Source organism: Callospermophilus lateralis, chromosome 8 (assembly GCF_048772815.1).
Source record: "Callospermophilus lateralis isolate mCalLat2 chromosome 8, mCalLat2.hap1, whole genome shotgun sequence".
NCBI lineage: Eukaryota > Metazoa > Chordata > Mammalia > Rodentia > Sciuridae > Callospermophilus > Callospermophilus lateralis.
This window is the reverse complement of record NC_135312.1, coordinates 57,494,647-57,522,424: the sequence shown is the minus strand read 5'-3', so window position 1 is coordinate 57,522,424 and position 27,778 is coordinate 57,494,647. Positions and strand designations below refer to the sequence as shown.

At 36.0% G+C, this 27,778-nt stretch overlaps 2 protein-coding genes across 3 annotated transcripts in view; one reads left to right on the top strand and one right to left on the bottom strand.

Moving 5' to 3' along the window:
* Positions 1 to 21,587, bottom strand: part of Uso1 (USO1 vesicle transport factor) — a 72,018-nt gene extending 50,431 nt beyond the window's left edge. Inside the window, exons 1-3 of one of the 2 annotated variants that reach the window (XM_076864417.2) lie at positions 21,304 to 21,587; positions 8,638 to 8,724; positions 8,493 to 8,557 (exon numbers count right to left, since the gene is read on the bottom strand). In XM_076864417.2, coding sequence (XP_076720532.1) covers positions 8,493 to 8,557; positions 8,638 to 8,724; positions 21,304 to 21,369 — 218 coding nt within the window. In that variant the 5' untranslated portion in view covers positions 21,370 to 21,587. The remainder of the gene's footprint in view (positions 1 to 8,492; positions 8,558 to 8,637; positions 8,725 to 21,303) is intronic. The other variant, XM_076864418.2, reaches the window with a different exon arrangement.
* A 188-nt stretch (positions 21,588 to 21,775) lies between these two features.
* G3bp2 (G3BP stress granule assembly factor 2) overlaps positions 21,776 to 27,778 on the top strand; it is an 80,362-nt gene continuing 74,359 nt past the window's right edge. Inside the window, exon 1 of the mRNA XM_076864537.2 lies at positions 21,776 to 21,911. The gene's annotated coding sequence lies outside the window, so the exon portion shown is untranslated. The remainder of the gene's footprint in view (positions 21,912 to 27,778) is intronic.

Genomic DNA, 27,778 nt, shown 5'->3' with positions numbered 1-27,778 from the left:
CCCCTGTCTCTATATATTTCTAAAAAAATTATCAATTTGTAGCCAGAAATTGAATGCATGACTATATCTGGGAGGCTAAAGAAGGAAGATTGCAAATTCAAGACTAGCCTGGGCAACTTATCAATAGTCTGTCTCAAAATAAAAAATAAAAAAGAGTTGAGAATATAGCCCAGTGGCAGAGTATCTCTGGGCTCAAATCCCTAGTACCAAAAATGAGATAAATGAATAAAAAATAAAGATGTAAAATAAATCTAACTTCAAAAGCAACAAAATTAGCACAACTTGGTTAATTTTATGTATGTGTGGATAGCTACATACCCCTCCGTTTATCACATAGACATATAGTATTATATGTAGTTGGACTACCTTCACCACACTTTATTCTCTTAAGGAAAAAAAACCTTAGGGTGACTATACAATTTATAAAATGAGGATGTATAACATTTTTGTTGTGCTGACAGTCAAATTTTGAAATCATGTAGGATGATGACAGCATTTAGAGTAGTAGCAAGAGTGAAATACAGGTCCCCTCACCACCAAAAACAAAACAAAACAAAAACCTCACAACTATATGTAATGATGAAAGGATGAATGCGTTCCCTCTAAGATCAGGAATATGATAGCAATGTTCCAGCTTACCACCTCTATCTCTTACCATCTCTATCCAACAATGAAACGAAAGTTCAAGTTAGAATACTACACAAGAAAATGAAGTAAAAGGTACATAGATTGGAAAGGAAAAGTAAAACTATACCTATTCACAGATGACATATAAGATTGGAAAGGAAAAGTAAGACTACACCTATTCATAGATGACATATTTTATACATAGAAAATCCTAAGGAATCCACTAAAAAATTGTTAGAACTAATAAATTCAGCAAAGTCACAAGACACAAGGAATATACAAAAATCCACTGAATAATCAGAAAGTGAATTTAAGAAAATTGTGTGTAAATAATATCAAGAAGATTGGTACAAATAATTAAATATTTTGAAATAAACTTTACTAAAAATCATAAGACTCATGCACTGAAAAATGCAAAATAGTGTTGAAAAAAGTGTACAAGAACTAACTAAATAAAACGATACCCTGTGTTCATAGATAGAAAAAGGCAATATTGTTAATACAGTAATAAACCGCAAATTGATATATAAATTCAACGCAACCCATCAAAACACTAGCTGCCATTTTTGCAGAAATTGACAAACTGATAATAAAAGGTCATATGGAAAGGTATTGCATTCAGAATAGCCAAAAAACAAAGATGGAGATCTTGGAAGAACTCTGTGGCCCAGGGTCAGAGGTGAGAGTCTCCAAGTGGGCATCATAAACAGATCTAAAGAAAACTGCATTTCAGGGTCCATTAATGTAAACTGAATAATTTGTAATTGTATTTATAAAACTCATTTGGAGATTGAGCCAGCACCTGGAATTCTTCCCAGCTTTACTTTGGGTTGTAATTTTAGCTCCCTTATATATCCTATATGCCTGTAGCCTGCTGTGTTATGGATGCTTATTTCAGCATTATTTCAGAAGTAATTGACTTTGTATTTGAAGTTTCACACTTATACACTTATATACTCTTCCTGTATAAAGAGTGCTGATGAACTGGTAATGGGGCTTTGAGGCCTCTCTCTTTCAGCACTAGCCCTAGGTTTATAATGGGCTGTTGAAGCTGGAGAAAATCTTGCCCATTCCCTCAATTTGCTGTGATTAGCCAGGGTCTTAGAGTTACTAAGCCTTTAATACACTACACACAGGCATGTGAATAATACATTTTAGTAATAACTTTTTGAAGAGCTTACATGTTTCTTCTCTGTTAAAGTTTTTTTTGTGCAAGCTCATTTTGCAAGCATTTAGAAAATGAAAAATTGGCAAATAATGGCAATAAGTTTATTGTGGAAAGCCTGACATATACCAAAATTTAGATCTTCTTCACCTAGTACGTATGTTTAGAAAAAAGACTATCAACATAACTTTAATGGAATTGGGATTTTTATATTAAGCTTTAAAAACAATTTTAGGAATATATTTCCAAGGCATTGAGAATTCTTAGAAAATGTTCAATGTCTCCCTCATTGGATGTAAGTTTAGTTAATGAAACTTGTTAAGGTAGTGTGATTTTGTTTTTAGGGTGAGGAACTGGGGTTGGGGCAGAAGTATTTACATATCTGTTTCAGCCATTTTCATTCTTCTACAAATGCTCATTAAAATAGCATTTCTTCCCGGCAGCTCCAGAGGCTGAGACAGGGGAATTGTCAAGTTCAAAGTCAGCTTCAGCAACTAAGTGAGGCTTGAAGAAAGATAGTAAGATCCTATCTCAAAATAAAGAATAAAAAAAGGGGTAGGTGACTTGGGAGGCTGAGGCAGGATAATCGCAAATTTAAAACCAGCCTCAGCAAAAGCGAGATGCTAAGCAACTCAGTGAGATCCTGTCTCTACATAAAATACAAAATAGGGCTGAGGATGTGGCTCAGTGGTCAAGTGCCCCTGAGTTCAATCCCTGGTACCAAAAAAAAAAAAAAAAAAAAAGCGGGGGTCGGGAGGTGGGCTAGGGATATGATTCAATGGTTAAGTTCCCCTGTGCTCAATCTCTAGTACCCAAAAAAAAAAACAAAAACACCACACAATAACAACAACAACAAACAATTTTCACCTTCCATCTATTATCAGTGACATTTATTATTTTGCTATACTAAGAAATAATGTTGAAGAAAGCAATAATAAAAAAAAACAGAACAACAAAGTTTAAGAACTCATATTTGGAGCTGGGGTTGTGGCTCAGTGGCAAAGCACTGGTCTCGCACATGTGAGGCACTGGGTTGGATCCTCAGCACCACATAAAAATGAATAAACAAAATAAAGATATTTTTTAAAAAAGAACTCATATTTGCAGATTTCAAAATTTAATACAAAATTACTGTAATCAAGGCAGCATGGTACAGGATGATACACATATAGATCACCAGAATAGAACTGAAAATCCAGAAATAAATAGCAGTAATTATTTGAGCTGATTTTCTGCAAGGGGGCCAAGATCATTCAATAAAGAAAGAATCAACTCTTTAACTGATGGTACTGGGTCGATTAGATATGAACATGCAAAAGAATGAAGTGGGGCTCCTTTCTCACACCTTCTATAAAAATTAACTCAAAATGGATGAAGACCTAAATGCAGGAGCTGAAGTTATAAAACTCTGAAGAAAATACAGGCATAAATCTGCAAAATCTTGGATTAGGCAATGTTTTTTTTTAAAATATGACACCAAAATCACACATAACAAAAGATGAAACAGATAAATTGCATTTCATGGAAATTAAAAACTTCTATGCTTCAAAGGATACCACCAAAAAAGTGAAAAGACAATCCACAAAATGAAAGAACTTACATATTTAAAAAGGGCCTTGTATCCAGAATACATGAAAACTTCTGTAACTCAACATTAAAAGATGTATAAGCTTATTTTAAAAATGGGCAAGGAATCTGAATAAACAATTCTTTAAAAAGACACACATACCATCAACATGCACATGAAGAGACGTTCAATATCATTAGTCATTAGGAAAAGGTAAATCAAACCAAATTCAGAAAATGAAATTAATAGCACTGTATGCCCATTAAAAAAAAGATAATAACAAGGACATGGGAAAATTGGACTTTCATATATTGCTGGTGTAAATGTAAAATGGTACATTCTCTGTGGAACAGTATGGGATTCCTCAAATAGTTAACCACAGCAAGGCACGTGGCTCATGCCTATAATCCCAGAGACTAAGGAGACCAAGGCATTTGAGACCAGCCTCAGAAATTTAGTGAGACCCTGTTTTGAAATAAAAAATAATGATGATAATAATAATAAAAAAGGCTGGGAATATAGCCCAGTGGTAGTGTCCCTAAATTCAATCCCCAGTACTTAAAAAAAAAAAAAAAAATTAACTACAGTTATCAAATGACCCAAAACTGTATGCCTATATATATATCCAATAGAATTGAAAGTGTGTATCCATACAAAAATGAACACATGAATGTTCATAGCAGTATTATTCATAATAGCCCCAAATGGAAATAATTGCAACTGATGAATAGATAAACAAAATGTAGTAAGTATCAATACACTTTGAATATTATTCAGCTATAAAAAGAAATAGTGCTGATACATGCTACAACATGGATGAACCTTAAAATAAATGAGTGAAAGAAGCCAGACACAAAGAGCATATAACATATGATTCCATCTTTTTAATGAAATGTCCCAAATAATCAAATTTATAGACAGAAAAATAGAACTGGGTGTGGTGGCATAAGCCTGTAATCCCAGCAACACAGGAGACTGAGGCAGGAGGATAACAAGTTTGAAGTCAGCCTCAGCAACTTAGCAAGGCCCTATCTCAAAATAAAAAAGGACTGGGGATGTGGCTCAGTAGTTAAGCACTCCTGGGTTCAAATCTTGGGTACAAATAAAAAAGTAGATTAGTGGTTACTAGGTACTGGGGGGAGTAAGGAATAGAGAATGAGAACTAATAGATACAGGATTTCTTTCTGATGTAAATGTTCTGAAATTAGACAGTGATGTTTGTTGTATAACTTTGTGACTAAAATCACTGAAATGTACAATGAAAAAGGGGAAAATTTTTGACATATACATTATATCTTAATTAAAGAAAACAAAACCACTGAAGTGTCCTGGTTTGGGAATATCAGTGGGCCTTGAGTGTAGGAGTCAGGAGAATGAGCAGTCTCTTTTTCAGATAGTGATAGGAGAATCAGACCCATGGCCAGATGGGTGTCAGGTCATACCAAGAGAGGGAACACAACTTTTTGTGATATACTAAAGATAAAGAGCATCCAATAGAAGAATTCTGAGTGTTTATGTAGGTCAGGAGAAGTAACATGCAATAGTAATTAAGATGAGGACATGTGGAAAGATGGCTGCAGAATATAGATTTTTTTACACTCAATGAAGTTTTAAAAAAATCTTCACAGAACACTTTGAAAACAGGAAACTAGGCAAGTTTCAGAGGCAATGAAAAGAAGAATTTTGCACAAAAAAGTACAGAACCTGGCACACAGTAAATATGTAATAATTTTAAAAATCTATTATTTAACCTTTATCAAGAATATCTACTTATTTTCTGCTATGCAATAAAAATGGCAATAAAGATCACTGTGAGAGGTAGCATTTTATTTCCCATATTGAGATGGCAATTGTTTCATTATGAAATTTGTAAGACTCAGTGAAAAATGCACATATGATTTAAACACATGAGATAAACAAAGATTGTAAGTATGTATAATCATTATATTATATTAATCTGCTTCTTTTCCCAGCTCTTCCAGAAGTCACAAACATTTCTTGGCTGATGGCTCCCTTCCTCCATTTTCAAAGTCAGCAATAGTTGCCTTCCTATTTTGCCTGTGAAGACCTTTGTGATCCAACAAGTGCCCCTGGATAATCCAGGCTAATATCTCCACCTCAAAGTTCTTAATTACATCTACAAAGTCCCTTTTGCCATCTAAGGTAACATTCAGAGATGTTGGTGCTTAGAATGTAGACATCTTTGTGGGTGAGGGTGTGGATTATTCCACCTAACATAATTAACCACTATTATGTTAATAATACAGTTCTGACAAATTCAGTGAGTTTATTCAAATGTATGAGACTAACTTGGCCTTGAAAAAGTAGTTAATTTGGGTTATGCTGTACAGGAAGAAGAAAAATCCTAACTGGTATGAATAAGAAGTTAAGCATTACTGAATTATAACCAAAAAACAGTCTATAGTTGGACTGCTAAAGCAATACACAGACCTTTACATTATTTGCCTCAAAAATTTGAATATCACATTAGATTGAGCTAGTAAAATGCATTACATAGTTAGATGACAAAGAAATCAGAGGCAAAGATACAGTTTGGAGGTGGTGGTAGTTTAAGTTATGTTTAAAACTCTTAATACAACTACTCCCCTTATACGCAGGCTGTACTTATTAACTTAGTTCTGACAACCAAAATGTGGAGAGATTGATGGTGACTTCTAAGATTAATTGGCTCTCTTCTGAGGCATACTGGCTTTCTCTTTGTTCTCTCTAGTATTATTTGTTCTGAAGCCACAACATGAGAATGTTGAGAACATGAGAATGCCATAACATGAGAATGCTCAAGCAGCCCTATTGAGGGAACAATACAATAAGGCACTGAGACCCCTTTATTTATTTATTTATTTTTGTATTGGAGATGGAACCAGGATTCTTTACCACTGAGCTATATCCCGGATATTTTTATTTTTTATTTTAAGACAGGGTTTCACTAAGTTGCTTAGGGCCTTGTTACGTTGCTGAGGCTGGCCTTAAACATTTCATCCTCCTGCCTCAGCCTCCCCAGCCTCTGGAATTATAGGCATGTGCCACCATGCCCAACTCACTGAGGCCTCTTGCCAAAAGCAGTATGAGTGAACCTCTTTCAATGAGATCACCAGTCCAAATTAAGCTTTCAGATTACTATAGTCCTGCTGTTATCTTTACTGTAACCTCCTAAAATACCTTGAGTGCTAAGACTCTCAATTCCTGATCCATAGAAATTGAGGAAATAAATATTTATTGAGCCACCAATTTTTTTTTTCCTGCAGAAGACAACAAACTTCTGTGGTGAATCTTTTTTTTTTTTATTGTAATTGCTATATATGACTGCAGAATGCATTACACTTCATATTACATATATAGAGCACAATTTTTCATACCTCTAGTTGTACACAAAGTAGAGTCACTCCATTGTGTCTTCATACATTACTTAGGGTAATGATGTCCCTCTCATTCCATCGTCTTTCCTACCCCCAGTCCCCTCCCTTCCCTTTGCCCTATCTAAAGTTCATCTTATCCTTCCATGCCCCCACCCCCCAACCACATTATGAATCAGCATCCTTAAATCAGAGAAAACATTTTGGCATTTGGTTTTTTTGGGATTGGCTAACTTCACATAGCATTATCTTCTCCAACTCCTACCTATAAATGCCATGATTTTATTCTCTTTTAATACTGAATAATATTCCATTGTGTATATATACCTCATTTTTTTAATCCATTCATCTACTGAAGGGCATCTAGTTGGTTCCACAGTTTAGCTATTGTGAATTGTGCTGCTATAAACATTGAGGTGGCTGTGTTCCTGTAGTATGCTGTTTTTAAGTCCTTTGGGTATAGACTGAGGAGTGGGATAGCTGGGTCAAATGGTGGTTCCATTCTCAGTTTTCCAAGGATTCTCCATACTATTTTCCATATTGGCTGCACCAATTTGCAGTCCCACCAGTAATGTATGAGTGTGCCTTTTCCCCACATCCTCGCCAACACATATTGTTGTTTTCTTAATAGCTATCATTCTGACCGGAGATTAAATCTTTTTTTTTTAATATCTTTATTTTGTTTACTTATTTTTATGTGGTGCTGAGGATCGAACTCAGGGTCTCACATGTGCAAGGTGAGTGTTCTACCACTGAGCCACAACCCCAGGCACCCGCCCCGATGAAATCTTAAGAGTAGTTTTGATTTGCATTTCTCTAATTGCTAGAGATGTTAAACATTTTTTTCATTTTTTTTTGGTGTAAAGATTTTTTAATTCTTTATATATCCTAGAGTTTAGTGCTGTATCTCATGTGCATGTGGTAAAAATTTGTTCCCAAAGAGGCACCAAATTTTTAACTTATTTGTTACATAGCAGAAGGCTATGGAAATAGTTTAAGTAATAAATACTGAGAGCCACAAGTAAGGCCAATAAAGGAAATAGAAAATCATTGATTCCAGTTGTTTTTTGGTCTAATAATGGGTTAAAGAGAGAGATGAAATTCAGCATAAACCCTTGTTGAATGGAAAAGTACTACTGACTGGGAAGAACTCAGGGCAAAAGGCAATTGTGGGCAAAGAAGGGTTAGGAGCACGAGGACCAGAGATAAATTAACTGTGAACATATTGAATTTGAAGTACCTTTGAGAGATATTGGTGTGTCAGAAGGGATAACCAACTAAAGCTTGAAAGACATATTTGATCAGAGGTAAGATTGAAAGCTATCAATGTAGTAATTAAAACTAAAGATGCAGATAAAATCTCTTAAGAAGAAACTGAAAGAGCTAAAACTAGGCTGAGTGATCTTTCTCTGAAGAGAAATTTAATACTTCACTCTTATCTATAGTTTACTTCCTTAAAAAATAGTAAGTCTAGATAACTGATATGCCGTAATATGTATATAATATTATGGTATAGTACATCTAGGGAATATCAAAAACAATTAACTTGCCCAATTCAAACCCTGAGCAGTTTCTTCATCTTATTTTTATGTCTATCGCAATGCTTGGCTCAGTGGCTTGTACTTAGTTTCCAATAAAATGGCAACTAAGGGTCAAAATCTTAATAGTTTTAATGTGTCAATCTTTTGGAATAATGAGGCCAACTCTAAAACAAATTAATTAAAATTTCAAGAAAAATTAAGGAAAGTCAGAGACTTACCGATCTGTTTGTAAAACGTGGATAAGATGTTCCATAGCTTGAATACCCACTTCCAAGCGGTATTTCTACACATAAAAAAAAGAAAAATGTTATTAAAGTAATAAATATCCAACTTAAGGAACTTAATCTACAAAGCATTACAGACCTTAGATAATGATTTGAGAGCACGCACAGCATTTCTTCGATCATCCAATAAAGTAGATGAAGCTACTCGGTCACAAAGCTTTTGAATCTGTCATGAAAAAATAAAACAGCATTAAAATAATAAGAAAAACTAAAACAAAACAAAACAAAACAAAAACATCAAGTTCCCCTTTCACCAGTTTATGCCATCCAATTTTGAAAAGAAAAAAAAAAAAAACTAATACGATATTGTGAATATGGTCTTTCACAAATCTAAATATTTATCTAGGTAATATTATAATCTCATTATAGGGATTGAACAAACTATGAGAGTAGTTAAATAAAATAAGTCATACAAGTTGAGGAATGAAGAGAAATCATTAGCTTTATAAATATGCCTGCTATGACTGAATCAAGAAGAAAGCAATAGGGTTATAGAAGAAAAAAGGAAGCAATTATTTATATCATAATTTTAACTAAACATTTCCATTATATATTTGAAAAAGAAAAACTGTATATCAAAATTTAAGGTTGTAAGTGTGTCTCAAAACCTATAAGGATGAAATGTTTCTATTTTAAAATAATTTATGGGAATTAAAATTCAAGTTGAATTTTACAATGAATCTTGGTGCATTATTTACAATAGGAAAAAACTAGAGACGACTGTTTCAGGAAGAGAAAATCCAAATAAACTGTGATAAATTCTTTGGTGGAATGCTATGCAACTATTCAAAAGAATGAACTGTACTGCCATAAGAATATCATGATGTAATAGTGAGGGAAAGAAGCATTTGTAAAACTTTATACTTCTGCTATTCAAAAGATACTGTGAAGTCAATGAAAATAGTAAGTCACAGAGTAGGTGAAAATATTTGGAAAATATCTGATAAATAATGTAGTTTTAAAAACTACTATTGTAGATCCTTTTTAGCTTGTTTGGTATAAGTTACTCTAAATTCTTCAATGACAGTTCTTAACAAAGATTCTATAAATGAGATTTTGGCATGTCACTCAAAAGATAAATATGAGTTAAAATAACGATATTTTTGTCTATAAGCCTCACAAAAATAAAAAGTCAATTTTATAAAATATAAAAACAGGGCTGGGCACATATGCCTTAATCCCAGCAATTCAGGATGCTGAGGCAGGAGGATTCCAAGCCAGCCTTGGAAACTTAGCAAGGTGCTAAGCAATTTAGCAAGACCCTGTCTCTAAATAAAATGTAAAAAAGGACTGGTGATGTGGCTTAGTGGTTAAGCGCCCCTGGTACAGTAAAAACAAACAAACAAAAGCAAAAGCAAAACAAAACAGGTAGAACTAATCTATGCTATTAGAAATATATTGAATATATTTACCAATAGAATATATTGATAAATATCCAGTATTTACTCTTGGGAGTGGGCAGTGACTAGAGCACAAAGAACACGTCTGAGTTATTGGTAATATTCAGTTTCTTAATCAGGATGATTATAGCAATTTACTGAGGCTGTGAAAAATATACAAAGTTTATATATATGACATGTTTTCTTATATTCTCCAATTTAAAAAATTAAAAATAGAATCAAGCATAGACAAAGATATAAATTAGCTGAGCACAGCGGTGCACACCTGTTATCCCAGCCATTTAGGAGGCTGAGGTAGAAGAATGGTAAGTCTGAGGCCAATCTGTGCAATGGAACAAGACTCTGTCTAAAAGAAACAAACAAAAACACTAAAGATTTATCTCAGTGGTAGAGTACTTGCCTAGCATGCATGAGGCCTTGGGTTCCCCAATAAAACATACACACATACACGCATAGACAAAAAGTACATACCCCTTTGGTCAGGCATTTCTATCTTGGGAACTTTAAAAACACACCTAGAACTATAAAGTATTATATCCTAGAATGTTCTTTGCAGCAATATTTATAATAGTTAAAAGGAAATCTAATATTCACTCACCAGACAAGTGAAATGATACATGTACATTATGAAGTGATAAATGCATAAAGCAGATGCATACATATTCACATGAAAAGATGTTTAAGATATAAGTAAAAAAAATTGTAAATAGTATGTTTAGCATGAGATCACTTTGGTTTAATACCATAGAAATAACAATCTATATGAATCTATAGAAAAAAAAATTCAGACTACATAATTATATCAATAAGTTTGATAATGAACAGGTATTACTTTTTTTTGATACTGGGGATTAAACCCAGGGCCTCCCTACTGCTAAGCACACACTCTGCCCCTGACTTACAACCCTAGCCCAAGGTATTACTTTAATAATACTTTAATGAACAGAAAAGAGCCTTAAAGTGGTTTTCTTTCTTTCTTTTTTAGAGAGAGAGAGAGAGAAATTTTTAATATTTATTTTTTAGTTTTCGGTGGATACATCTTTATTTTATTTTTATGTGGTGCTGAGGATTGAACCCAGCGCCCTGCTCATGCAAGGCGAGCGCACTACCGCTTGAGCCACATCCCTAGCCCCTTTAAAGTGGTTTTCTGATTCATTTGAATTTCTAGAATATTCTCATGAATGATTTAAGTCATTTTTTTAAAGATCCTATCTTCATTCTGATGCTCAAGATAAAATGAAATAAGCAACTGATAAAAATAAATCATCACAATAAAATATTCTTAGTTGGTTCCATTTCCTCAATAATATCCAAATTTTTTAGACTAGAATGCATAGCCATTTACTAAGTCAATAAACACATATTGAGTATACACGTATTTGTTCTTGTGCTAACCAAAATAAGATATGGTCTATGGCCAAGAAGAGTTTGTTCAAGAAGATAGTCATATAAATAAATTAAGTATAACAAGTTAAAGGTGCCATCTACAACCTGTGCAGATAGCTAAACTAGAGGTTGCTCAAGTGAAATTCCTAAGGCATCAAAATTAACACAGATATACAATTTACCTTTAAATCAAGCCTGGTGATGGCTTCTCTGCCCCTGGCCTCAAGATCCCCAAATGGGAGAGTGAGGAATCTCACAAGAGGCTGGCGAGAGAGAGCGTGAGCACGTTTCGGAGTGGACTTTTATTGGGGGGACTCCAGATTCTTTAGAAATTTCCATTCAATGAAGGTCAAGGGGACCAGGGTCACAAGGACAGGTAAGGTAACTCAATCCCTGGGGATGTAGGAAGGCAAGCCCATGCACACAGACACATTTGTATTTTCTCTACCCTAAAGATCGGGACTATTGCCTCCGGTTACTTAAGCAACCAGATCACAGGGTGACCGACAACGCCACTTGGATCAAGAGGAGAAGGAAGCAGTGCCACTTGGATCAAGAGGGGAAGCAAACGCTGGTCACATGCTATGTCAGCCTCCCACATATAGGTTTATTAAGTATGTATTCTGACAAACAGAAGCATAAAAAAGGTCAATTCTACCAGCAGCTCGGGAGGTTGAGGCAGGAGGATCTTGAATTCAAAGCCAGCCTCAGCCTTAGCAACAGCGGGTGCTGAGCAACTCAATGAGACCCTGTCTTTAAATAAAATACAAAATATGGCTGGGGATGTGGCTCAGTGATTGAGTGCTCCTGAGTTCAATACTTGGTACCCTCCCCAAAAGTCAATTCTATTTAAAAGTAAGACTGTTTAAAGAATGGCATAATGGGAAGGGGATGTAGCTCAGGGCACAGGGCTTGCTGCTAGGTCTGATCCCCAGCAATCTAATGAAAAAAATCTGGTCCCCAACAGTTTTTAATATCTGGATACCTTAATAATATTCCAGATGGCTGAAGTTTATTAATAAGGGATCTCTCTCCACAAGGAAGTATTATGTTAATACTTTTTATAGACAATGAAAATCAAATAAAAGGAAAATATATTACATATGGTTCAAACACTACATAAACTTGGTCCTGTTTTAGTCCAAGCACAGATTAGTATTTTTCAGTGGATATTTACCAAGCAAAATTTTAGCACAAGTATGGCTAATCTGTACTGTTCTGTAGAAATTACAGATATCAATGATCATTTCTTCACTTACTCCTTACTTGAAAAACCAACTCAGTGCTGTATAATGGTGCCCCAATGTTCATCTCTCCTTCCTTTTAGTTATCAGAAGCTTCTATGCTTTAGCTGGATACATGGCTGTCCACCTGGACTACTTTCTAAGACTTCCTTGCTTCTTGGCATGAAGAATAACTATATTCCAGCCAACAAGTTGTAACTTCAAGGTCATGTTCTTAAAATGAAGCTACTTGTTTTTCATTACTCTTTCTCCTTTTCCCAGTCTTGAACTTGAACCTGGTGGTAATAAAGAATTTTCAACATTTCAAAGTTCAGCATTCTAGGGGATGGCAGAAAAAGACTAAAAGCACTACTTGGACTCCTGAGAACTACCCTACTGTAGTGACTGCTACTAGCTTAGAGTTTGTTGGAGAAGACATAAACTTCTCTTAAATAAACCTGTTTTCCAGCTTCTGTTACAGCAGTTGAACCAATACCCAAACAAAATCACTTTACAGAAGAAACAAAATAAACTCAAGCAAAATAAACAGATACTGTAGACTTTCAGCCTAATTTCTTGTAACAAAGAAATTAATATTTTTTTAAAACCTTCTGGTGAAACTACTATATTCACTGATTAGTGAACTGAAAAATCTCCAATACCTGCTGTTAAATTACTTTAAAAAGCAAATACCAGAATATAACTATTTCATTCTTCAAAAGAAACCTATTTACATAAATACACATGTTGATAAAAAACAAAACAAAACAAACAAAAATTCCCCAAACACTACATAAGGGTATATATGAGACTTTTACTAGAGATTACTCCTGGTGATGAGAAATGAGTCGGGAAGAAAAAGGCAATTTAAAACTATATATTGATTTGAATTATTTACAATGTTTTCACTCATTTCAGTAACAAAAGAGAAAAAGTTAAAGAAATTTTCAGAACACATTAGATTTTGCTTTAATTCTAATATTCACTATAATATACCAACTAACTTGCTACTTAAGTATTTTATTTTCCTCTACTATTGAGGAATGAATATGGGGTGTTCTACCACTGAGGTACATCACCAACTCTTTTTATTTTGAGATAGTCTTAAAGAATGCCCAGACTGGCCTTGAACTTGTGATCCTCCTATTCAGCCTTCTGTGTAGCTGTGATTACACGTGAGTACCACTGTCCCCAGCTCAGTTCTCATTATTCAAGGCAGTTATGTTCTATAAAATTACCACAAACACTGAATTAGTGGATATTAAACTACTGCTCTTAAAGGAAATGCAGGGTTAGAGACAAACTGATACAAAACCTCATCTTATGTGTACTTCTCTTTAAAGACGTCTACTAATACTGCACTCACAGACAATGGCCCTGTAAGTCATATCATAGCTTTCTTGTATATAGGACAGAATTCACCATAATATTTGGGGGCCAGTTTTAATAGAGAAATCCCTAAGGAAAGGAAAAGCACAAAATGTAAAAAAACCATAAACCTACGTAGACCAGGAAAGGACATTTGTTTATAGTATGAGGATTGAAACAAGGAACAGTGTGGCCTTATTTGACCTCAGTTAGTGATTTGTACTTTGCTAACTCAAATTTTTCATTGCCCTGCACATGTCCACAAATAACCACGAAAGTGTTTCAAGTATTGATTTGGGGGTTACAGATAACACTTTAGTGAGTAGGTGGACTTGCAAATAAAGAATTGATAAATAATAAAGATCATTTTAAATATAATCACCATCTGCAAAATGGAAGCATAAACTAATTGAATTCTAAGATTACTTAATATTCAAAATTTAGAATATTTTAAAAATACTCAATTTTAACCTAGTAAGCAGTAATGCATTATACTTAATATACCATTTGAATGCAGTTCATGCAAGTGATTATACATCAAAATTCCTTTTTGTTTTTAATAACTATCACTTGAGATTCACAATTCCAATTATCAAGTAAAACATGAAAATAAAAATAATCCGACTAACAATTAGTAAATTGCGCATAACCAGAATTATAATACAATAACCTGTCAATTAAAATTAAAAATTTTTATTAATAGTGCAAAATGAAACACAATGATATGCAAGTGAGACAGAAAAAAAAAGCTGCAGTAGCAATGGGAATAGGAGAGAATAGGAAAAAACTAAGATGAGAGATGAAAATAAAAACTACCAAGAGGTAAAGAGTTAAAAAAAAAAAAGAACACAGCATGAAAGTAGGACAGTGAAGGTACTCTTAAAATTTGAAGGACACTGGCATAACACAGTTTGTAGAATTTTCTCACAATTCCTTGTAAAAGTTCTTTTTTTTTCCTTCAATATTTAGTAGTACTTACCTGACACGAAAAAAAATGGACAGGAACAACAATGAAAATTCTAACCATTCAATCAATTGTTCAACAAATGTTTATCTAGCACATGATACCAAGTTGATTTTATGAAATAACCTGCATTCATGAAGTTTAAAACATAATTTGAACTCCCTAGAACAGAACTTCCCCAGGGTGACTATTTACTGCAGGACTACCATGTTGACCAACAGACAATTCATTTATAATGTTTAATGCAATGAAATTACTGGCTTAGAATATAAAAAAGACAGTTTTTTGTTTTAAATTTGACTCTGTTACTGAGAAGACTTCATAAATAAAGCAAAAGGCAATCTTATCTTCAGGTGACCTAAATTATTATGATATAAAAAAAGATGTGGGAATGCTACAAAGTCAAACACAAATCAAATGAATCCAACACAACCCATTTCCATTGTAATTACCTATAAGTCTACCAAGGTAACATACTGCTTCATTTATTCCATGTTTTCTTCAAAATGAACTATGTTTTTCAAATGGACATCCTTTTAAACAAGGTTATCATACTATATAGCCTATTGCAAATGTTATCATGCCCAAATCTAACACAAAAAATTTCAAATTAAAGTAAAATAACTTTATACAAAGAATGGTCATGACATTTCTCCCCGAGGAATAAAAATGATAAGCATAACTTTTCTATAAATCCATACTAGAGAAAAAGTAGAGTGCAAAAGTGCAAAGCAGTATAAATAAAAAAGGGCAACTACATAAAAGAGAAATTATACTATCAATAATTATATTCAAAGAATTCTTATATTCTCTCCTAAAAGATAAACTGATTCAAGAATGATTATAATTACTTCTCAAATCATTAGGCATCAGGATTTACTTTATCTTTTAGATATTCTGTGGGTAATACATCTTGAACTCAATATTGGAGGATTCTTAAAATGTAGCATTCCAAGACTGGGGATATGGCTCTGTGGTAGAGTGCTTGCCCAGCATGTGTGTGACCCTGGTTAGATGTCTAGCACCATACACACGCATACAAATACACCCCAAGGAGCCTTCCCTTACATAAATACATATGCTAAATTCTGCCCTAAGTATATTTATCAAAATAGACGCATGGTTTGGCACAGTGGTGTGCACCTATATTCCCAGCTTTTCCAGAGGCTAACAAAAGAGGATCCCTAGAGCCCAGGAGCTAGAGGCCAGCCTGAGCAACATAGTGGGGGGTAGGAAGTAAGAATATAGATAAATACAGTCAGCAAAACAGCTTATTTTATATCTCCATTTTGAAAATGTCTAAAATTATAACAGTGCCTGCTTAAAACACTGTATAAATACAAGAGGTTTTTGTTGTTTTGGGTCATCATGCTCCTTTGGGGACAAAATCCTTTCTTCAAGAACATCAATTCACATTCTTTGGCATACATCTTCATAATGCTAGAAGCATCTAAAATTTAAATGATTCTAGCATTTTAAAATCACCCTAAATATGAACAACCAATAAAAAAAAGAAGAAAAAAAAAAAGAAACTGCTACAAGTCCTAGTGTGCGGAATTGCAGCCATGCTCCTGCACACCCTTTAATTGGCTGAGAGTTGGATCCATTCCAAAAAAAAAAAAAAAATCACCCTAAATAATCAACACAATTAACCCTCAAAAAGGCCACGTGGTATGCAACAGACACTGCTTAAAAAGACATATTTGCTTGGATACAAAAGTGATTTTTAACATAAATCATTACTATGGTCTTCTCCGACATTGTTACTGCAAGGCAAGCCAAGAGAGAAAACTCATTCCAGTTATGATATTGACCTGGTTATAAATGTGGAATGTGAAACATCAATCCAAATAGGAATTTCAGATTACACATTTATAGAAATATGGAATAATACTGTGCTTGAACAAACTAAAACAGTCTAAATTTAAGCCCACACTCCTTAATTTTAAATAAAAGTGTAGCTGTGTCTATATTGTTAGCCCTTTTGCTTTCTGAGCCAGATCATCAAAGTTTGACCTTAAAAGAGACATCAAATTAGTATTGTAATTCTGTACACTTTTTCTGGATGTTAGCAACTTTCATACCTCACAATTTAACTTTAGAACAGAAAACACCCCTATGATTTACCATCAAATGTATTCAAGTCTTCTTTTGGAATTTTCAAGAAACTACCTTTAAAAGAATGCACCAATTGATGCTGGATAGTTGGGGAAGCTAAGCCCTTTCAATTATAAAAGATGCTACAGAAATATTCTTGAATATGTTTTCTTCTCTACAGATGTGGGAGTTATCTGAGAGTAACTACAAGTGGAGTTGTTGGGCCATATGACATGTGTGCATGATTTTAATTTTGCCTACTGATGCCAAAATGTATTTTGTGGTAGCTGTATATAATTGCATACTCCCTAGTGGTGTTGAAAGTTTTCCATTGTTTTTTTTTACCCTTGCTTAGCAAAGTCACACACATTAAAATTCACCAATCTGAAGGGAAAAAAAAAAAAAGAATGCACCAATTGAAAGGCAAATGCAAAACTTAGTACACATAAACATTCAAAACTGCATGGGGGCTAGGGTTGTGGCTCAGAAAAATAGGTAGAATTCAAATAGGTAGAGTTCTCGCTTAGCATGCTGGAGGCACTGGGTTTGATTCTTAGCAACACATAAAAATAAATAAACAAACAAACAAATAAAGGTATTGTGTCCATCTACAACTAATCCCCTCCCCAAAACCAAAAACAATTCTGCATAGGAATTTCACAATAGTGTTGATTTGTACCCTGCAAAGTATGTCAAGGATAAGAAGGCTTCAATCATCAGAAATCACTGTCTTTCTGTACATCAAGTTAAAAAAGAAATCACAAAGTATTTGACTCTAAAATATAAAAAGTTTAATGTGAATGAATTAGAATTAACTGACAATCCTATGATCCAAATATAAATATTTACTGTTTGGTTCTGAGTATTCTTAACAGTATGAAAGCTTGGTAATATACAATCAACAATATAATTCTCTAATTGTAGCTCAGTAGTAGAGCGAATGCTTAGCATATTCAAAGCCTTGGGCTCAATCCTCAGCACTAGAAAAAAAGAAAGAAAAAAATTTTTTAAAAAGCCAGAGGAAACTGTGAAAGCAGTAAATCTGAAAATTTTCTAATATCCTGAAAAAGTAGTCTTAGTACCTAATATTTGTAAGTTGCTATGATTATAGATCTGATTTCTTTCAAAAAGTATTAATTTTATAAACATTAAGTATAGCAAGTCTGAGACCAGCCTTAGCAATTTAGTGAGGCCCTAAGCAACTTACTGAAACTCTGTCTCAAAAAAAAAAAAGGGAGGGCGGGGGTGGCTGGGGATGCTCAGTGGTAAATCACGCCTGGGTTCAATCCCCAGTAAACAAACAACCAAACAAAAAAAAAAAACTCCTAACCCCCCAAATCCAAAACACCTTTGATCAAAAGACACTTTAATAGAGGAATAATATATATAGATATAAATATTTATATACAAATGTTTATGTATCTTTATATAAATAGTACAAGACATAATCAAAGCACAATCTAGTTAAAATACAAAAACAGCTGAAAGGGGAAAGAAGTTAGGGGTGCAAGTTAGGGAAGACACTGATGATCGATTTGAAAAATAGGTAGAATTCAAAGAAAAGAGGCCTTCCATTGGAAAAAGATGAGAAAAGCAAGAAATATGGAAAACCACAATGAAAAGAATATGATTTAATTTTGTAGAAAAAGGAGGAAACTAAATGACAACATAGAAGTTAGAGATTCCAAACTTGGTAAGTAAAATATCCTGTCCACATTAAACCATTAATTAAAACATCTAATATTATACTATATACTCCACTGATGCTCTATAATACTTCTAAATTAGTGACCTATGACTTTTCTTTTGTAGTAGCAGGGGTTGACACTGAGCTACATCCCCAGTCCTTTTTATTTTCTATTTTGAAACAAGGTCTTGGTAAATTGCTGAGGCTGTCCTGGAACTTTCAATGCTCCTGCCTCAGCCTCCTGAATAGCTAAGATTACAGGTGTGCACCATTGTGTCTAGCTGAATTATTGAATTTCCTGATGGAATGAAAGTGAAATAAGTTTTATTCATGCTGTAACTCAAGAGTAAATTGATTTTCTTCAGAAGACAAATTACTATTCCATATTGAGTGTATACACTCAGGCAAAGCTTCTTTTTCCTGTCAATTTATATATACAATACACACAAGTGACATTCAAACATTATTTTGAAATCATAATGTAAAAGATACGTTGTTTTATTCAATGACAAGATAAAAGTGTCCCAACTCTGCAATACTGGCAAGGTGTTTAGTGATCTGGGTCTATAATACAAGGAGGCTTAACCTGCATAATCTGTAAAAATTTCTTCAGCTTTAAAATCCTATACTCAAATTCTACATCATCATTTCTACAGAATTCACAGTGACAAGGCTAACTATATTTAAAAAAAAGAAGAAAATTCTTCCTCTAACCCACATGTAGTAAACACTATCCTTTGTTAAGCATCTACCATATGTTAGGTTCTAATTTTTATTTCACTCAGTCTTCATTACACCCTGAAGAGAGAAGGTATTAGCCCCCCCTTTCCTGTTCAATTCAATCAAGGGTAGAAGGACAGGATTCAAATCAGCATTTAACTCCAAAGCAAGCTCTAATAGGCTACACTTCAAAACCTGATGTCTCAAACATGAACACCATACAAAATAAACAAATAACAGCTGAAGAAGTGGGCTGTGACTTTGGTAATCTTTAAAGAACATGGTCTTCTAATAAGGTAGCTCACTGCCTTATGTGGGAATAAACAAGTGAAGCTAAACACTGTGAGGAGAGGAGTGGAGGGGGACAGAGGAAGTCAGACACAGATATGTCCTGAATTTCAACTGAAGCAGAGTCACCAGCCTTCTACTTATGCCTTAAACAGTTCTAATATGGAGTCTGGAGATGTAGCTCAGTGGTAAAGAGTTTGCCTCCTATAAATCAGACTGTGGGTTCAGTCCCCAGTGTGCCCCATACACAACCCCCTCCCCAAAAAAACAATTCTAACCTGGAACTAATCTAGCTCAGTGGTACAACCCTTGTCTAGCATGTTAAGGTTTTGGTTTTGATCCCCAGCACTGCCCTTCCAAAAACAAAAAAAGTCTACCTCAGTTTTTGTGCAGTTAACTTTATTACATAAATTTCCCACATAATAACTGAAACATGAGCATCAGCAATAAAATTTAGGCTTTGAAATCTACACCTTGGTTGAATTCTAGCTCTGAAGTCTTGGTCAGTTTACTTCACTTCTCTTTTTAAGCCTCATTTTCTTCATTTGTGAAGTGAGAATACCATTACCACTCATCAAGAATTGTTAGGAATTAAAGGAGAATGTAGAATATAAAGAGATCAGCATAGTATCTAAGGCAAATTAAGAGACTGACAAATGAAAGCTACTATTATTACCCTTCAGGAACCCAGTAACAAAGGTGTTCATGACTCTATCCAAAGTTTACCTTTAAAATGTCACAGTTGGTAGCTTTTCTGTAGATTTTAAATTATTACCAAATTAAAACAAATATAAATTTTAAAAAGTCACACACATACATTTCCAATAGACACCAAACTTCAAAACAAGTTTATCCCAAGCCTAAAAATCCATGTAGCTATTAAATAATTGTTTTAGGTGGCAAACACTCTTTTTTTAAAATGATGTTGCAAATCGTGAAAATAGGAATGAATTCTTTCCTCAAAGTGGTTTTGGAGGGAAAGATCTCTATAAACATTAAAACAAGTATTTGTCAAATGACATTTTGGGGTCAGCCTGAAAAGCGGGGTCTGAACAGATAGCACCGGGATGAACAACCGTCTTTCCAGTTGATGGGACAGGAGCAGGTGGCTTTGTGCCCCAATGAATATCATTTTATTCTTAGCCACAAGCTCTCGCCAACAGCTGGGTTTTAAATCTCTTTCCAGTCTTCTCCAACGCCCAGATTTCAGACTGCGAGTGAGGAAACAGGACTTTAGGCTCCTATGGCCAGTGGAGATACAAGGCTAAAGGGAAATGGGGAGGAGCCCACGGCCCCTAGGGGCGTGGAGGACAGGTCGTGCCATCTCAGCCGGGGATCTATCCCACCGCAGACCACTCCCCACGCCAGAGCTGCTAGGCCTGCTAGACTAGGAACGCGGCTGCTGTCAGTCTAGCAGAGCGGTCGCGGTGGGACTGCGCTGTGGGCGTGAGACTAACTCCGGAATTTTGGGAGGGGAAGGAAGGCAAAGAGGAGGTGGTATGTGGATCGCAGGCCCGCAGTGGGGAGCGGCAGGTCACCTCCAAGCCCCTGAGTGCTTCGTCCCCTTGTGGCTCTGACCCTTCCCAAGTCCCGGACCCGTGGCTCCTCTCACCGTCTCGGCTTCGGTGTGTTGGGGTCCGGCACTCTGACCCCCCATTACCCCGCGGAGGAAATTCATCTTGTCGCTCGGCCACCGGCTTTACCAGCCCCTTGGGTAAAGAAAATAGGGCAACTTCCCCTGCCTTCTGCAGGGCCTGTACCCGTAGCCTACACTCTGCACTTCTCGGCCGGGGACACCACCACCTCCCACTCGGCGGCCGCTCCTGCTGCCTAAGCCCGGAAACAGCCGCCGCCGCCGGCCGAGATGCGCAGGCGCGGGGACGTGGCGTTACGTGGCGGCTCGAAGGGCGAAGGCAAAAGGGGAGAGGAGGTGAAAGAAGCCCAGTAGCAGCGGCCTGGCAAGCCCCGCCCACCGGTCAGGCCCCGCCTCCCGCTGCAGGGACACGCCTCCTCTCCCTCCTTTCGCGGATCCTTCTAGCTGGCCACAGCCACCCACGTGGTCGAAATCCAGCCCTGCCGGCTGGAGAGAATCTGATTAGACTACGCGTTTTGGCTCGCAGTGTGTTCAGTTGTCGCCGAACGGGACTTACTGCAAGCTATCAAATCTGGGTCTTATTTTGTTGAGTCGAAAGTGAAATTTTCCTTCGGCCAACGTGACAGGTAAGGGAGTCCCCACCCTGGGAGGATTCGTTTGGTTTTTCTGTTTAGCAGCACGAGCTTTTTGGCCTTGTGAGGTCCCATAAATTGCATTTCTTTACAGGGCTTTGTTTGGTGGTAGAAAGAGTGCTAGAGACCCCTCATTCCACTGCCACTGGAGGGCGCGTTTCTCAGCTCTTGCTATTCAAACCTGCTAAAAAGGAATTCCTAGATCTAAGCACCCCGCACACCGCTAATTTTCAAGTGTTGTAAGGAAGCAACCCATCGCAACCTGCATTTAGCTTAAAGAAATCAGAAATTAGAAATAATTTTGTTTTTCTTTAGTGTCAGTTTGGCAGCGAAGAACCATTAGCGCAACCTTTTCAGTGTTTTTTAAACATGCAAAAATGTCATCTTTCCAAATCGGAAAAATGCCTATTCTGTGAGGTTTCCAGGTACACGTTTCTGGAATGATCTCGTAAATTTCTCGAGACGAGAAAGCTCAGTCAACTAACTGACTCATGCACTTCTTCACTTGGATTCCCTACAGGTCTCAGATGCAACATTTAGTATTGAACTCGTCATTTTCCCCAGCCTCCCTTAAAGAAAAAAAAAGCAATTCGCTTCTACTGCGTTGCCCTGCCATATTCAGTAGAACTACTGTCTAAATAATTGCCTAAGCCAGAAGAAAGAAACCGGGAGAAAAGACTTTGGCTTTCCACCCCCACATGTCCAATCAGTTAGTCAGGTGTAAGATTTCTATTTATAAAATATTTCTCAAATAGGTCCTCTGCTCTTCGTCCGCTCTGCCTCTGACTGTTTATATTCTTCTCGTCATTTCTCGCTGAGATTACAGCAATAGCCTCCTAACTAGTTTGTCTGCATTCAGCCCTGGCTTTCCTCCAGTGCACTCTCCAGTCTACCAAACATCTGTCCGTGTCAGTCCTCTTCTTAAAGTCCTCCAGTGGTTTCTCATTTTCTGTAATAAAATCTACACTCCTTAGTTGGGTATACAGGCCTGTTAGGATCTGACTCCTGCCTACTTTTCCATCTCCTGCCTCCCCCATGTATCCTAGGCTTTTTTTCTCTTGTCTCAGTATGCTCTTCCCCTTTGTCCTCTTAATTAGGCAAATGCCTGTTAATTCTTTAAGCCTCAACTCTCCTGAAAGCTTCCTTGAAACCTGGATGCATATGTACATGCTCACATCTTAATACATGGTGGGTACTCAATAAAAAAATTGTTAAATCAAACTGTTAATGGCCAGACCATGTTATCCATTTTTATATCTCTGTTGCTTAACACTGTCTTCTAAAAGGTGGCATTAATGGACAAATGAATAAATCATCAAAAGAGTATATGAATATTATGCTGAGAAAGAGGGTCTTTTTTTTTTCTTTTTCTCGTAATCTATGAAGTGGAATTGTAGAGAATACACACCATAAAGGTTATGGTGAACGTTTAATTTTGTGAATGGTAGGGGAAGACTGCCCAAGATGGGCTAGGGTTGTAGCTCAATGGTAGAGTGCTTGCCTAGCATGTGTGAGGCACTGGGTTCTAATCCTCAGCACCACATAAAAACAAATAAATAAAATAAAGATTAAATGCCTTAAAAAATTAGAAAAAGAAAGACTGCCCAAGATACTGTGTGCTATCCTGCAGTTTAAAACTAGAATCTGACATTTCGCTTCAGACATTTTCCATAGGGTACTTTATCGCACCCTAAAAAGAGTAACTAATAAATGCTCAGTATTTTTAATATCAAGTAATATGTACAAAGAACCTCACCCAGTTTCTAAGCCTTACCCATCCCTGAGCCTGACTGGACCCCATCATCAGGGATGAACTCTTGAGATGGAGGGACACTCAGAAGTATCTATTCCTCCTATTATTTGGTAATAAAACACAATACCTAGACAATTTAGCAAAGTTGTTTTAAGGTACCAGCCTTGTCAAAATATCCTATTTTGTTTTAAACTTTGGTGAGTATAGTAGTAACAGCTTATTATGACTTTTTCTTCATTTGACCCATTTTTTTTACCCTAACGTGACAGCATCCCCTGAGCAGGAGGGACTACAGGCAGAAGTAACGAACAATTAGGTACAGAGGTGATGAAATTGGAGCCACCCAAAATCCCCTGGCAGCACTCAGTCTGGGTTTTAAGAACTGGTGGATCTGCTCTCTACTGGCCTCAAGAAGAGGCAGAGAGGGTACAATGTCTAATTTGTCCCCCAATTAAGGTCTGAAAGGGAAATGAAGCATCACTACTAATGGACAAGCATGAAATGGACTCCTTACTTAACAGGAAGAATGTTACATATTAATCCACTTGCACTGGTTTTATAGTGGAAACCACATCTTATTTTGTTTGTTTTGTTTCATTATCTGACATAATTCTTAACATGGTAATTACTCAAGAACCATTTGTTAAATAAAGGACGATATGAAAAAGTTGTGACTGTCTGACATACACTATTATACTTGACTTTCATAAATCTAAGCGTTCAAGATATATTGCCATGAATCATTACAATATACATAATCCAAAATTTTGAGAAAATAATGGTTTTCCTTTTCCCAAACCAAAACCGACAGATCATTTAACAGAATCCATTGGTTTGATAATCCATTTTTAAACATTGCTTCTTTCAGTGGTCTACTTTCCCCATCCTTTCATAACCTCCAGTGGAAAACTCAGCAAAAACAATGAAATATTATTGTGTAAGATTGCTTTTTAGTTGGGAGGAGGTAGTGGGGTGGAATGCTGTCTATATTTACTTAGGAAAATGAGTAGAAATGATAATTGGTGTTTGAAATACATCATATATAGGTTTTAAAAGACTAGTTACTAGAAAATTGGTGTCCAAAAACATTGTTGATACAATTTTGCATTACTGTCAGCTAACGAAACAGCATACAACAAAATAAACAGATAATGATGAAGCAGCTGTGAAAATTCATGACTAATCAAAAAATCACAATGTCAGAAATGTAGTACTTTTCATGTGATAGGTTCTGTTCAAAGTACTTTACATAAAATAATTTACTTAATCTTTACAACAAGCCTGTGAGATGGATAGAGTCGTTAGTCCTGTTTTATAGGTGGAGAAACAGGTCAAGAGAGTGACTTGACCAATGTTGTACCACTAGAAAGTGGCAGAGCTGGGCATAAATTGGCAGTCTGGCTCCAAAGCCTGTATTCCTGTGTATTACATTATCCTACCTGTCTATATTTGAGACAGTAATCATACGCTAAGTAGAAGGTAGCCTAGAAGACCCTACATATTCTGGCCCCTCTGCCCTTTTGGCCCTTACACTGTTCTTCCTGTGTTTGTGATGCTTACTCCTCTATCCACGTGGAGGTATGACTCTTTCACCCTAGGGGCTGCTCAAATGTTACATAGGTCTTTCCTGAATGTTCTAACTTGCAGCCTTCTCATATTGTCTCCCTCTCTTCCACTTATTATTTTCTCTGTAACACTTATTATCTGATACATTTTCTCTATACAATATTTTCCCAGCCAGGCGCAGGCGCGGTGGCACATGCCTGCAATTTCAGTGGTTGGGGAGGCTGAGGCTCCAGGAGGATCATGAGTTCAAAGCCAGCCTTAGCAAAAGCAAGGTGCTAAGCAACTCAGTGAGAACCTGTTTCTAAATAAAATACAAAATAGGGCTGGGGGTGTGGCTCAGTAATTTAGTGCCCCTGAGTTCTAACCCTGGTACCAAAAAAAAAAAAAAATTCCCATATTTCATTGGATCTGCTATACTGTCAAGTATACCTGAGAGAAAGAAACAAAAACAAACAAACCCTGCCAGTTGTAAGGTGTGTTCTACCAAAAGATACATTCCAATTTTAGGTTTTATAAAATGGGAGCAAAATGTAAGTTGTAGGATTAATGAAATGTAGTTCGTATGATTTTATATATTGCTTATATTCCTCCCCCACCAGAATTCTAAACCCATCAGAGGATAACTTTAGTCCTTTTGTAAATTACTTTATCTCTAGTGCTTTGCACAGTATCTGACATATGATAAGCAATTGGTAGCTCTAGTGGTTGAATGAATTCCCCAAATGAGGAAATTCCCACTAGGGATTTGTGTACATGGGAGGAGAAATTCTACTGATAGTAAGCACAGAGTGGCAACCAGACTTCTCTGCAGAGTCCAAATCAGGGTTCTCAGAAAGTGTTACTTAACATGCCAGTTTTAGTTTATGACTATTTTGGTGGTCTTCAATGACTAACTTGACAATTAACTTTCATTATGCATAAAGATAAACATCTGTGGAGAAAAGAACTTGAATTTTTAGATCAGATGTCAGTCCCTGCAGGTAATACACTTTGCTTTTAGATATACTATATTAATGCAATGGTTTTCTTCTTCCTCTTCTTCTTTTTTTATTTTTAAGACAGGTCCTTACCCGCCTAGGCAATCAATGTAAATAATTCTGTATAGCCTTCCAGATATAAAATATGTGTATATAATCCCCCTCTTTTTTTTTTTTTTTTTTTTTTTATAACACAAGTAGATGTAGCACATTGTACGTACAGTTCTTTTGTGGTGCTGGCAAATCAAACCCAGGACCTTGACTATTCTAGGCAAGCATTCTGTCACTGAGCTATGCCTCATACCCATTTTTCCTGTTTAATATATCTGGAGATTGTTTCATATCAGTAAAAATGAGGCTTCATCATCCTTTCTTAATGTGTTCTATGCAGCACTTTGCAAAATATTTTTTAAAGCCCCAGGAATTCCTTAGTTGAGGAAGGTACAATAAAGAGGGTTTTAGGCCCCTATCCTGCTTCACTCAATCGGTTTCATTTGTTTATACTTCCTGTTTCATTTGGCTAAAAACATTCAGGCACCCTGGAACACCACCAAGGCAAGGACTGGGAATAGTTGAGGTGTGGCATATACTCCTGAGTCCACACTTCCTTCTCCAACCTTTTTTGTTGTTTGTTTTTGTTGTTGTTTTGGTACCAGGGATTTAACCCAGGGGCACTTTACCATTGAGCTATATTCCCAGTCCTTTTGTTTTTTTATTTTGAGACAGTGTCTCCCAGAGTTGCTTAGGGCCTCACTAGTTACGGAGGCTGGCCTTGAACTTGCTATTCTCCTATCTTAGCCTTCTGGAATGTTGGGATTACAACCCAGCTGCACTTTTTTTCAAAACACCATAATTGTTACCTACCTCATGTGTTTTTTTTAGGATATTATTAGATAAAAATTAGCACTTGAAACATAGTATAACTACTCAATAAAGATTAGAATGAATATAAATCATCTTTCATGTATATTATCAATTTTGTAACAACTGAACATTTAACGATATTACTTTAATAATATCCAACTCAACTATATTGGCTCCTATTTCTGAAAAGTCTGTTACTTCAAACATGGTTTAATCTGAGTCATGGAGACATTTTGTCCAAAATCACTATTTATAGACTTTGTTCCAAAGGGGATTAAGGTAGTTGCCATGACCCACAATCCTATCTCCAGGGTCCAAGTTCATCCAGGAAGATACCAAACTTCTTTCCTAATATTCTCAATCAAAGTCCCTATGGATCTCATTGAATCTGATTGGGTCATGTGTCCATGTGTTGAACCAGTTTCTTTAGTCCAGGATTTGAGATGTTCTGATTCGCCTTGAGTCATATGCTCTCTAATCAAGGAGTGGGAGTCTTCAGCTCACCTGAAAGCATATGGCATAAAAACTGGGGAACAGGGCGATTCCTCAGAGGAAAGCTGGAATTCATCCATGTCAGGAGAAAGTTTTATCAGAATAGGAAAAACAGTGGATGCTTACTCCATCCCCTAAGGGACTTAACTGCTTTGCCAATTAAAAAAAAAAAAATTTTTTTTCTAATAGTAGCTTTTTTGTTTTTGTTT